We start from the raw sequence: 13,483 nt of genomic DNA, 5'->3' as shown, positions 1-13,483 counted from the left end.
CATGGCTCACTAGTGTGGCTCACTGATGACTTGGTCACCTTGCTCTCTTCAAGAAACCTAGTTCTTGAGAAGCTCTAGGGAGGCAGACCCTCAGGTGACAATTGTGGGGGACAAATTCTGCCAAAATTCACTCCATCTGGGGTCCCATTGGCAGCAGGCTATGTAGACAGAAGATTTATCCATCAACTGGATCGTCCGCTGTTGGCTGGTCCCCAGTGCTGGAGGCAGAGACGAGCCTGTTATGCAGGCCTCCCACTGTGTCACTCTGTGAACTCCGAAGGGTCTGCAGTGTTCCTGAGGGAGGCAGGAGGCACCAGCAGTTGCTGTGAGTGCAGATCCAGGGACCGGTCCTGGCCCAGCTGCATCTGAGTAATGCCACCTCTCCTCCTGGGGCCTCAGAGCACACAGCTGTAAAATGGGAACAGCAGCCCCATCTCCAGGGAGCCATGAGGATGCAGCCTGAGGGGCATGTGAGCAAGGGCTTCAGCAGGAAGCAGAGTCAACTCGGAGAGAAATGGTCGTGTCTGGTGACTAATCCAGGCATGTGGGGGGCTTTCATTGCCACTGTCTGTCCTTGAGGATGGTGTTTAGTCCCAGAAAGCCAGTCCTGTGGACAATCACCAAATCACACTTTATCAGCAGCCCTGTGTCTGTAAGAGATGTCCAAGAGAAACCAGCTTCGAACAAGGGATAGGTCCTTTTGGTTGGTTTCAGTCTGTGATCAGTGGGGCAAAGGCTTTGGGGCTATGGTGAGACCAGATATCATGGTGGATGCATGCGGCAGAGAAAGCCAGTCACCATGGTGCCAGAAAGCCAAAGAGGACGAGACTGCAGTCCCAGAGGGACTCTAAGACACCCCCTATTCTGCCTTCCTCTTAAAGACTCTGCCACCTCCTAATGGTGTCAGTCTCTAAGACATTTTGACCCTTAGAAGATATTGAATACTCAAAGCAGCGGTTACCATGGAGTTTGTTTGGATGTTTTCCTTTATTGTAATAAAACACATGTACCATGAGGTCTGACCATTTTAGCCATCTTGACCCTTTCAACCGTCTTTAAACACATGGGTTAGTAGGATTATGTGCATTCCATGGCTGCAACCCATCCATACACTTGTCATCTTGCAGAACTGAACCTCCGGCTACATTAGCACCAACCGCCCACGCCCCTCCCTGAGCTCCTGGCAGCGGCCGCTCAGCCCTCCATCTCTATGAGTTGATACCTCTCGGCTAATTTTTCCTAGCATAATGTCCTCGACTTCTCCCATGTAACAGCAGATGTCAGAATGTCTTCCCTCTTTAAGACTCAGTAATATTCCATCGTGTGTGTAGACCACAGTTTGTGTCTCCATTCATCCATCAGTTGCTTCCACAGCGTAACTGCCGTGAATGTGAGTGCACTAACGTCTCTTTGAGTCCCTGTTGGTCGTTGTTTTGAGAAGATACCCAGAAGTACCCTTTATTGTGTGACACAGCTTCTCTCCATTAAGTGTTTCGGGGGGGGGGGCCTCCCGTGTTTTGCAGTATCCGCATCGTTTTACATTCCTACTAACAGCATCCAAGTGTTCCGGGTACTCGGTGTTCTTGCAAACATTTGTTATTTCATGAAGCCTTTCGTTATTTAATAGCAACATCATAATGGGTGTGAGGTGATGTATGCTGGGAATTTGGTTTTAATTTTTTTATATTTGCGGGTGTGTGGGTGTGTGGGATGTATGTGAGTATAGGTCTGCACATGCCGTGGCACACTTGTGGAGGTCAGAGGGCAGCTTTGTGGAGTCAGCTCTCGCCTTCAACCCCGTGGCTTCCAGGACTTGAACTCAGGTCTTTGGCTTGGCAGCAGGCGCCTTTACCCACTGAGCCCTTAATCCCATTTTTTTTTTTCTAACTGAATTTGTTGTTTATAGCTCTTCAAGTCATGTATTGATTTCACTGCCATCATCCCTCAGCACCAAAAGACAGAGGCATCAATTGGCCCCGCTATACGATAGGCCCGTGGCTACACCGGGTGCTAGGCTGCTCAGGGTCGTAATAACCAAGTAAGGGTGGGAGCTCTAGGGGGGATTCAGGACACTTGCGGCAGCCCCAGGCCTGGCTTCAGCAACTGTGTAGCAAGAGCAGCTTCCTTCTTCCCTTCTCCTGAGGTGGGGGAGGGGAGCTGGGGCCCCTCCCTCTAAGCAGGCACAGCCCTAGCCACAGAACGGGAGAGGAGCCCCAGAGAGAAGACGCCTTCTGCAGCTGGAGCACAGGGGCAAAACCTCCGAGCTCGTCAGGATGAAAACAGTCAAGAGCGGAGGGGGAAGAGCAACCAACCGCTTCTTAGTAACGCACGTAGGCGAGTTCAGAGCGCAAGTTCAGAGAAACAAATTGAATTACGGAGGAGGCAGCTCTGCCGTTTGCAACACTGGATTGTTTGAAATCCTTTTAGAGGAAAATTAAAATATTTCACGGAGGGTAATAAAATGCCGGGTGCTTGGCAGGCATGACTGCTCAGCTCTCTTGGGCAAATAAGTAATTAGGTATTTTTATTTAAGGCCTCTGTGTCGCCATTTTCTTTCATTAGCGGAGGGGTGGAATGCTGTTGTGGAAAACACACGAAACTCCGAAATCACCACAAAGTTAGTTAGAAAAGTAGTTTTTAAAGTACAACGTAGCTACATTTAGTGAGCCAAAGGGAAGCTCTTAGAATTTATTTTCTCAAAAAAAAAAAAAATTATAGGAAGTTATCTGAGAGATGCCAGTGTTTCGCGGTGACCTGCATGGGGCGCCCTCCAAGGCACTTGACGCTGAGTCTCAGGTTAGCCAGGCTGAGGGAGCCAGGAGATATTCTGAGCCGCATGCCTGTCCTAGGCACTAGATCACCCGCTGAGGAACCTGCCACCCAGTCCTCCTCCACCATCCCTCACCACATCCTACTGATATGGAAACAGGGTTGACGTTTTTTCCTCTGCTCCAGTCCCTCCATTCCAGATGAGGAAACCTGTGAGTGTGTTAGAAATGTTCTTTCCTTCCCAGAATCCATAGGTCTTGGGGCCACTGCCTGTCAATGTCTATTTCCCCACATATAGACATCTGTCCCCAGGCCTGAGACAGAGCTTCAAGAGCGGAAAGTAAGCCAGATGATGATGGAGGGCTCACCCCAGCCCTGAGCCTCTGGTACAGGCTGACGTCTGTTTTTGTAATTAAGTTTTATTGTGTTTTATTTCTGTGCATGTGTGGGTGGCATGTATATGTGTCCGTGTGGGTGTAGATATACATATGCATGCAGGTGCCTGCAGCAGCCAGAGAGGGGATCAGCTCCCTTGGAGCTGGTGTTATAGGCATTTGTGAGCTGTCCAGGATGGACTCTGGGATCCAAGCTCTGGCCTCATGGTTGAACAGCGAGTGCTTGTAACTGCTGAGCTCATCTCTCCAGCCCCCAAACTGGCATTTTGAATCCGCCTCCTTGCCACAGATGCTCTCTTGGGCAAGATCGAGGAGGATAAGGATGGAAATTCAGATAGCCCCCTTTTGCAAGACTGGTCTGAGACCCAGGCAAAGCCACTTCTGAGGTAGAAGAAGCACAGACATGACCATTGCTATTTGTTCCTCTTCAAAATCTCTCCAGGCCTACAGTTATCTCCAGCAGCCATTACTGTTCCGGAAGACCCACCACCCAAGTAGCTACACAGTAATTTTCAGTGAGATGAGTGGGTGTGTGTCTAGGGAAGGGGGTGCAGGAGGGAGTGTGGACACTTGCAGAACTGTGTTCCCAGCAGCCACTTGTGCACCTGTCCCAACCCCACCCCTACTGCTCATGTGCAAGCATCTTGTACTGACCTAATGTCCTACATCTTTCCCAGCCAGCTAGTTCACCTTGAGCCATCAGCAAATAGTAGGTAAGCACCTACTCTGTGTTGGGTCCATGACTGCCCTGGGAACTTGGAGGGAATTAGAAGATAAGAGATGGACCCACACAGGTCCATATTTGATATTTGAGTGATATTTGAGTATGTCCTTAAGGAAGAGAAGGACTTTGCCCACCAGCAAAGAGAAAGGGATTCTGCAGGAGCAGCCCGTGTTTTTCTAAGCCTCCAGGACAAGAGATGCTGCCAGAGGACCAGCAGGTGGAGAGAAAGAAAAGAGAGAAGAAGCGGGAGAAAGGATGAGTCAATTGTGCTTACTTGTAGCGAGGCATTTGTTGAGTAGTTTAAAAAAAAAAAACACCCTGGAGTGGGAAACACAAACCGGCTTCACAAAGGGATTGTGGAGGGGCTGAGTGGCAGCAGAGGTTCAACCTCCTGGTTGGATGCTATTAACAAGCAAGACAGAGCTACATACCCACTCAGACATTGGGCTAGGCCTCTTGAAAAAGCTCCTGTTTAGGTGTGTGGGGGTGTGTATGGAGGGTGGGGGTGTGGATGTGCATGTGGATGTGTGGGTGTGTATGGGGGGGTGGAGGTGTGGATGTGCATGTGGGTGTGTGGGTGTGTATCAGCCAGAGGTCAATATCAAGTATCTCCTCAATCCCTTTCCACTTTGTTTTCTGTTTGTTTGTTTGGTTGGTTGGTTGGTTGGTTTTGTTTTGTTGAGACAGCATCTCACTCTATAGCCCAGGCTGGCCTCGAACTTACAGAGATCCACCTGCCTCTGCCTCCTGAGTGCTGGGATTAAAGGTGTGCTCCACCATGCCTGGATCCACCTTAATTTTTGGGACAGTCTCTCACCAATTTTGCTTGGCTATCTGGCCAGTGAGCTCCAGGGATCTCGCCATCTCTGCCTCCCCAGCACTGGGATTACAAGTACACACTGCCACTCCCAGGTTTTCATGTGGGTACTGGGAGCCCAGACTCAGGGCTTCATGCTTGTCTGGCAGGCACTATATGGTTAAGCCATCTCTCCAGCCCTGTTTGGCCAATTTTTTTTTTAATGTAACAGAAATAGTTGTTCTGTATGTTCTAACCTAAATCAAAACCAAGAGGATGGTCCACCTACACTGTGGACATGCTACTGAAAGGCATGAGACATGGGACACCTGGTCTCAAGGGGCTTAGGCTGAGTGAGAAAGCCAGTCGCCACCAATGACATCCTGTATGATTTCACGTATGTACCATGCTTGACATGATTGACATGGGCTGGGGATGTAGCTCAGTGGTTAAAGCACGAGGCCAAGCACTCAGCATGTACAAGGATCTGTATTTGATCTCCAGCACAGCACTGAAAGAAAAAGAGAAAGGAGGAAAGCAGAGGGGTGGAAGCTGGTGGCCAGAGGCAGAGAGAGGGCCGACTGTGGCCGTCCAAGAGTGAAGCAGGGATGCATGATAAAGTGTCCTGTTTAGACATCGCCGTGCTCCCAGGAATCGCTGTCATGCCTTGATAAAGAACCAAACACACATGCATGCACGTGGGGCCTGAATGGGGTTGTGTGGACTGTGTCTGCATCTCCACCTTGTTGTGCTCTTGTTGCTATGGTGATGTGGGAGGCTAACACTGGGGGAGGCTGGGAGGAGAGTGTCGAGGACCTTCTGTGTTAGTTTTCACCAACAGTCATCTTAAAATAAAACGCCACAGCACACACCCAGGGATGATCAGAAACAAATTGAGCATCGAGACCAGTTCTGGGTCAAATGATGAGTTTGGCAGGCAAGAAGAAATAGACAGAGGGGTTCAACTTTAACCCACGTGTTTTACTTTTCAAAAAACGAAAAATCTAGCCAGACTTGGTGGCACACGCTTGTCATCCCAGCTCTTAGGAGCTAGAGGCAAGAGGATCGGGAGTTTTAGACTGTGTTCGACTGTGTGGCAAATTCAAATTCAGCCTGAGCTACATGAGACAGACCCTGTCTCAAAACAAGCAAACATGAAAAGAATTTGAAGCAGTTATGACGCAGTCTGACACCAGCTTGAGTCATCTAGGCAGCGGAACCTCAACTGAGAAAAGGCCCCCATCAGACTGGCCTGTAGACAGTATGTTGGGGCGTGTTCTTGACTAGTGACTAATGTGACAGAGCCCAGACCACTGTGGGAGGTGTCATCCCTGGGCAGATGGTCTTGAGTTATGTAAGAAAGCAGACTGAGCAAGCCATGAGGTGCAAGCCAGTAAACAATGTTCCTCCGTGGCTTCTGCTTCAGTTCCTGCCTCCAGGTTCCTGCCTTGAGTTCCTGCCCTGACTTCTCTTAATGATGGACTATGATCAGGACATGTAAGCTGAAATACACCATTTCCTCCCCAAGTGGCTTTTAGTCAGAGTGTTTTATCACAATAGAAAGCAAATTAGAACAGAATTTCATACATAATTTTTTAAAAAAGAGAATTCTGCTAAATGACCTGCCCCAGAATCAGGACTAGCCCAGAGTGTCTCAGAGACCTAGAGTGTCTCAGAGACCACATCCTAGCTGCCAGTGGTCCTGGACCCCTGGGGGCTCAGCCATACAGCAGCATCAGGGTCAAAATGATAGCCAGCGCAAGGATTCCTCTGTGGCAGGTCCTGCCCTGCACAAGCCACACCACTTGTCTCCACAGCCCCCGGAAAAGGAGGGTGCCCTGCCCCGGCAGGTGGGCAACAAGACTGAGTGTGGCCTGCTGGGCTTCGTGCTGGACTTGAAGCAGGACTACGAGCCAGTGCGCAGCCAGATGCCGGAAGAGAAGCTGTATAAGGTGTACACCTTCAACTCCGTGCGCAAGTCCATGAGCACTGTCATCAAGATGCCCGATGAGAGCTTCCGCATGTACAGCAAGGGTGCCTCAGAGATCGTGCTCAAAAAGTAAGCCTCCCAGCACAGCTGTGAATGTCTGGATCACACATCACCATCTCTATGCAGGCTGGACCTAAGCAAGTTAGTTTCCCTCTGTGGCTCAGTTTCCCCGTTTGTACGTTGGTCAATCCCAGAGATTCTCAGCCCTGACTTGTAGTACATTAGAATCACCTCGGTGAAAATAAAAGGAAAGAAGCTGGGCATGGTGGTGCACACGTTAATCCCAGCACTCAGGGGGCAGGCAGGAGAATCTCTGAGTTCAAGGCCAGCCTGGTCTACATTGAGACCCTCTCTCAAAGAGAAAGCAAGAAGGATGCAAGGGAAGAAAGGAAAGAAAGACAAACCATTGTTGCTGTCTTACCCCCAGACAACTCCCACTGGAACCATGGAGGCTGGCCTACACCTCTGTTTTATTAGATGCTCCTCAGGTGAGCCTCATACCCTAGCAAGGTGGAGAACCTCTAGCCTAGGTTTAGGGCTTCCCAAGCCCTCTCAGCTGAGGTACCACTCTCCACCCCCCGATTGGAACCTCCCAAACACAGCATGCAGCAGACAGCTCAGGAACCTGATGCACATATTGTAAAAAGGCCACCTAGCTGCACCCCTGTCTGTGATGCCCAGGCCTGCTGCATGTACTGATGCATTATGGGAAGCGGATCAGGTTGGTATCCAATGGCTAAGGTAGATGGGCTTCATTCATCTCCTTCCCTTCCCTTCCCCAGGTGCTGCAAGATCCTTAGTGGGGCGGGTGAACCCCGTGTCTTCCGGCCCCGGGACAGAGATGAGATGGTGAAGAAGGTGATCGAGCCCATGGCCTGTGATGGGCTCCGTACCATCTGTGTGGCCTACCGTGACTTCCCCAGCAGCCCTGAGCCTGACTGGGACAATGAGAATGACATTCTCAGTGAACTCACGTGCATCTGCGTGGTGGGCATTGAAGACCCAGTGCGACCTGAGGTAGGCCCTGATGCCAGTGAGCTCGGGAGAAGGGGGCAGGGCTAGAGCCAGGCCAGTGAGTGACCTGGGAACTCTGTCTGCTCAGCTCTCTGAGCTTCAGGTCCCCATGCAACAGGACCAGGATCCTTCCTGCTCTCAAGCAATTTCACTCTGTAGCTAGTGTAGACATATTTAGCAACTGTCTACTCAGAAAGACCTGGGAAGGACCACTCCCCCCAGCCCACAAGCAGGTGCTGCTCTGAGTGAGAACAGTTTCATACCCCCACCCACCCACGCACAGCCACTAAGGGCATTTCCCTCCTGTCTCCCTAGGGACAGCTGTAGGGCATGCCTAGCTCCAGAAGCCTCTAATTCTATAGGATGTAACTATTGTCATGTTCTGAATTCCAAGCCTCCATTACAGCTGGGTGCACAGGTCATCCTCCCAGGAGAACCCAGAGCATAGTGTTCTGTGAGTGTCTCAGTCTCTCTCTGCCCAGAGGTGGCTTAGTAACAGGGTGCCCTGGCCAGCCTGCTAATACAGCCACTATCTGTCTTCAGCATGCATCTGGGAGGCAATACTCCCAAGTCAATGGCCAGTCACATTTCCAGCAGAAGGCACAGGTGACTTCATCCACGGGATGAGGATGAAAATGATATATGTGACGTGTTCTTCATGGGGTGCTGGGTGCACAGTGTAGCTCCATGCTGTGTTAACTGAATCTGAGTCCAGAGAGGAGGCCTGTCATGATCGCAGAAGGGCTGTGTGGTCCGTGTCTACCCATGGAGGATTAGGCTTCATGGAAAGAAGTCAGTGCTATGGGCAGGCCAAGCATTTACCTTACCCAGGAGGCCAGGAGAGCAGGGGATCCATGTAGGCCTCGGCTGTGAGATTTGGTGTTGATACCCAGAGGGACTACCTTCCTCCAACAATGGCAGATTCCGCGTCCTGCCTTTATGGTGTTCTCTTTGGGCCTCTGGACACTCCCTGCTCTGTCAGAGCCCCGGTGGTCCCTTTTTCAAAGTGGAGACAGGTAGAGAGCTGTCTTCTGGGCTCCTGCCTGGTGCTGTAGAAGTCTGTCTTCCAAAGAACAGGTGAACCCAGGTCACAAACATGGACTTTGACACCTCGGCAGCTACGAGAGGCATCGGAGTGTGAGCACAGGTATCAGACAGACCTGGATCCCCATGTGCGAGCATTGCTGAGCTGTGTAGCATTGAACCAATTACATAACCTCTCTGAGCCATTTCAGTAGCCTGGGTATAACAGTATCTTCCTCCATGCCCACACATGCCCATGAGATAGTGTAAAGGGAGCAGACTACACACCTATGAACACCAAGACCAGCATATAGGTCAGTGGCCCAAAAATGAGGAGACCTAATGGCCTCCCCAGCTGAGTCATTTTCTCAGGATCCTGTATTGGCAACAGCCTAGCCTTCAGAATAAGCAGGAGCTTGTGGAATGAATGAATGGAAATGAATGGACTTGATCCCAGTCCTCCAGCGCTGTTCTTGCTGCTCCCCCACACCCCATACACACACAGAGGGAGACAGAGAGAGAGCAGAAGGTTTGCTTCTGTATTATCTGTTTGTAGCCCTCTTCCTGTCTGTCTGCCTATCAGGGATCTGTCAACTCCTAGTCCCTGAAGGTGGTTTTCAGCCTCCCAGGACAGCTGCTTGTCACCAGCAGCTAGCAGGCTCAGGCCTCCCAGAGATGGGTTTATCTATTATCTCCTTCCTAGAAATCACTGGGTACAGGCCGCAGTGGTTTGTCACGGTGAGTGTCAGGCCACCTGCCCAGGCCCTGCCCAACCTCTTCCCAGGTGCTCCCTCTGTACAACCTCCTCCAACTCCAGAGTGACCTCTCCCCAACCAGCTTTAGAAACATCCTTCCAGAGGATGATAACAAACCTGCATGAGGTGCTAAGGGTTTTAGCTATGGCCCATCCTTGTGACTTAGTAACACACTTCACCAACTTAGACGTACGTGAAGTCAAAAATGCCACAAGTGTCCTCTTCCATTTTGAATGCTGTTCATTGAGGTTTGAACTTTGGTCTCATTGAGGCCCCCTTCCTGCTCATCAGTTTATAGATGCACACTGACTGGGCCCCGAGAGACTGGGATGGTCCCAAAGTCTTGCTGTAAGTGGCTAAACGGATCCAGAGTAGACCTGGTGTTCTGGGCCTGGACCTAGGTGCCATAGAGCTCCATGCCCAGGACCTTGGTGCAGGGCTAAGCCCCGGTACTTTTTAATGACAGTATTGTCATCTAGAGTTCTTGCTTCAAACACAGAAACCGCAAGGGGCAGCTAGACCCAAGTCTAAGCTTTGCTCCCAACAAGCCACCTGCTTCCTTGAGATCTTTATCTTCTATCTATAGAATGGGTGTCAACTCAGGGGCCCTTTCCGTCCCGTATCTGTCATCTTTAGACCAGAGGCAGCTGCTAGAAGCCTCACAGCTACACCCACTAGGCCTTCCATCAGTCCACATCCTGCCCAGCGCCTTTCAGTCATCCAGCCTGGACCCCATCTCCCCCACGGCCCACTGGGATGTGTATTCAGAAATGCATGCTATGATGCCAGCAAGATGGCTTGGCTCAGTGGGTCAAAGAGTTTACTGCGCAAGCCAGATGACTCTAGTTTAACCTCTAGAATTCTGAGGAAAGTGGAAAGAGAGGGCCAGCTCTACAGAGTTGTCCTCTGACTTCCACACATGCACTGTGGCATGAAAAAAATCAGGCATACACACACAATAATTATTATTATTTAGTTTCATTTCTAAAGAATTGTACGCTGCGGATGGGAGCTGGAGCTTCCTTGACTGACAGCGTAGTTGGGACACCAGCTCTAACATGCCCCTCTGATATTCTCATCGGTTCCTTTCTCATCACTGAAACAAAACACCTGACCAGAACAGCTTAAGGAGGAAGGGTTTATCTGAGCTCATCTTTTGGAAGGGAAGGCATGATGGCGGGAGTGTGAGGCACTGGCCACATGGCATCTGCAGGCAGGAGGCTGAGAGAGATGGATGCTGGCGCTCAGCTTGCTTTCTCCTCGTCATTCAGTCTAGGACCCCAGCCCATGGACAGAAACTGCCCATCATTAGGGTGGATTTCCCCATTCCCATTAACCTAATCTGGAAAATCCCTCACAGACATGGCCAGAGAGTTCACCTCAAGATGATTGCAGATGCTGTCAATGGCAGTCGATATAAAACCTCACACGTGCCTCAGGTGAAACATCTCCTCCTGGGCTTCAGTTTCCCTGTCTGGGAATGAGAAGGGTGGACCGTATGAATCTTCAAGTTAAACCAGCAGAGCTGTGGGATGGGGTGGGCTGGGGTCTTCCTTCTCCTGCTGAGACCTGAACCTAGAGCCTCATTCTGACAAGGCCTCCAATTGCACCCCACAATGAGTCCCCACCACACCCAGGCCCCAGTTCCCACCTCACAGTGAGTCCCCACCACACCCAGGCCCCAGTTCCCACCTCACAGTGAGTCCCCACCACACCCAGGCCCCAGTTCCCACCTCACAGTGAGTCCCCACCACACCCAGGCCCCAGTTCCCACCTCACAGTGAGTCCCCACCACACCCAGGCCCCAATTCCCACCTCACAGTGAGTCCCCACCACACCCAGACCCCAGTTCCCACCTCACAGGCAGCCCCTGTCACCACTTTTGTAAGTGACTTTCCCACATTGTCCCATCCCCCACCCCCATGTCAGCTGTCTCATGCAGGCCTCTGTGGCTCTGTCCTCCTTCCCTTTACCCAGCCTATGGTTCCTGGAGTCTCACAGTGAGCACCCTGTACTAGGCTCCAGCATAGTGAGACCCAGGAAGAGGGAGCTCTGCAGTGGGTCCCCCAGGCCTCCCCAGGCTCACTCTTCAGCTGCAGGTGAACACTCTCCACCTACCTCAGTTTCCTCCCTCAGGCCCACCACAGGCCAAGCAGCATCAAACGTTCACTGAAGTTCCCACTCAAGACAATCCCAAAGCTGACAGACGAGAGCATGGAGGAAGCTGTTAGTAGAGCATCGGTCTAGGACACGCTGGGGGTTACCCCGGGGGTGTTCAGAGCCCTTGGAGTCACAGACACCAGCTGTCACCCGAAACAGCAGATGTTTAAAAGCCTTTATGTAATGACAACAGGAAGCGCCCATTTCCTGGCTGTTTTTCCTCAGTGAGAATATCGAGGATAATTTTAGCAGAGGAAGCCACTTTTTAAAATAGTTAATGCTGGTTTTATTTATATGGAAAGCATATTTCAACCAGAACCATGCTCCTGAGATTGGAGTTCTAACCATCTCCTTGGTCCTCGGAGCTCAGAGCAACCGAATCTTCCACTGCTGTTTGTTGAGTGAATGAGTGAGTGACCAAAGAAAACCCGAGACCATGGTGTTCAAGGAAAGGTCCCTCTGGGTTGGAGGGATCTAGACGCTTCATGGGTAGAGAGCATTGAGCACAGGAGGCAAGTGAAAGCTCACATATAGAGGCTGAGGGGAACAGGGTGTCCCGGGCAGCAGGGGCAGAGTGGGAAAAGAGAAGGAAAAACATAGCTTCCCACTGGTGTAATAAAATAATGGGCATAGTCAGCTCGTAGAAGGAAAGGTTCTGCTGGCCCACGACGTCAGGTAACAGTTTATGGGCAGTGGGCGCCACTGCTTTGGGGCCTGTGGCAAGGCAGCAACGTGCTGATGGGAGCCCAGAGTAAAGCCACAGTTAACGTCAGTGTGGGAGGCAAAGGACAGAAGAGACCGAGGTGCCCCAGTCCCCTTCCAAGACACATCACACACTCCCATCTCTTAAAGGTCCTAGTACCTCCTGACAGCGCCACCCTGGGGACCGAGACTCCAGTATATAGGCCCTCAGAGAACACTCCGGTCAAAACTTAACCACAGGTGCTACACATGGGCCCTTGTGAAAACCCTTATTACATTTGTGAGAGGAAAGCCTTGTTCTTCTCTCCGGCCTGGTTTGCTTGGCAGAGCCTAGAATGTGGTCAGCTCCATCCTGTGAGGCAGTCTGCGAAGTCTGAGTCCTGGGCCAGGTGTAGTGGCACACACCTTTAATCCCAGTACTCATGAGGCAGAGGCAGGTGGATCTCTGTGAGTTCAAGGCCAGCCTGGTCTACAGCGTGAGACTCTGTCTAAGACAAAACAAAGCATGAGTCCTAAACTACACACAAACCACCTTGTCTCTAGTGCAGGACTGGTGCCTACTGGAGCAAGCCCCATCCCCACCCCACACACCCCACACACACCTCAGCTTCCTCAGAAGTTTCCTTCACAGCCACCAACTCTCATCCCACACCTTCCTTGGCGTCCCTCTGATAGCCTACAGCACAGCACAGACTCCTCACACCTGGAGCTTCTCTGTCTGTATACCTGAAGTCAAGAATGTAGACAGGACTGCTGTGTGCTATCTGCATGGCCTGAGCCCTACAGCTGCCCTACACCAGAGCCTCAGCTGTTTTGACAGGAAAGAACCAGCTCAAACACTCCTTCCTCCAGGAAGCTCTCAGAGGTTTTCCCTCCACTCACCCTCCTCTCCCTCACCCTCCACTCACCCTCCTCTCCCTCACCCTCCACTCACCCTCCTCTCCCTCACCCTCCACTCACCCTCCTCTCCCTCACCCTCCACTCACCCTCCTCTCCCTCACCCTTCACTCACCTTCCACTGTGCTTTCCAGAGCTCTTAGTCTCAGGCTGCCCTGAAGACCCCGTCTCTGCAGGAGAGTTCGGGTATGATAGAGCAACACTCCATCTGGGGAAAAGGAAGGTTTTTGAAAGAACAAGCTAAATCGACTGGCTTCA

At 51.3% G+C, this 13,483-nt stretch overlaps 1 protein-coding gene across 10 annotated transcripts in view; it reads left to right on the top strand.

The window, feature by feature from the left end:
* Atp2b2 (ATPase plasma membrane Ca2+ transporting 2) overlaps positions 1 to 13,483 on the top strand; it is a 321,778-nt gene that overhangs the window by 280,582 nt on the left and 27,713 nt on the right. For all 10 annotated transcript variants that reach the window (XM_052721638.1, XM_052721644.1, XM_052721641.1 and 7 more), the window contains 2 exons: positions 6,502 to 6,743; positions 7,457 to 7,691. In XM_052721638.1, the coding sequence (XP_052577598.1) occupies positions 6,502 to 6,743; positions 7,457 to 7,691 (477 nt within the window). The remainder of the gene's footprint in view (positions 1 to 6,501; positions 6,744 to 7,456; positions 7,692 to 13,483) is intronic.

This window comes from Peromyscus californicus, unplaced genomic scaffold (assembly GCF_007827085.1).
Source record: "Peromyscus californicus insignis strain IS unplaced genomic scaffold, ASM782708v3 Scaffold_6__1_contigs__length_162567912, whole genome shotgun sequence".
Taxonomy (NCBI): domain Eukaryota; kingdom Metazoa; phylum Chordata; class Mammalia; order Rodentia; family Cricetidae; genus Peromyscus; species Peromyscus californicus.
This window is presented reverse-complemented; position numbering and strand designations above follow the sequence as displayed.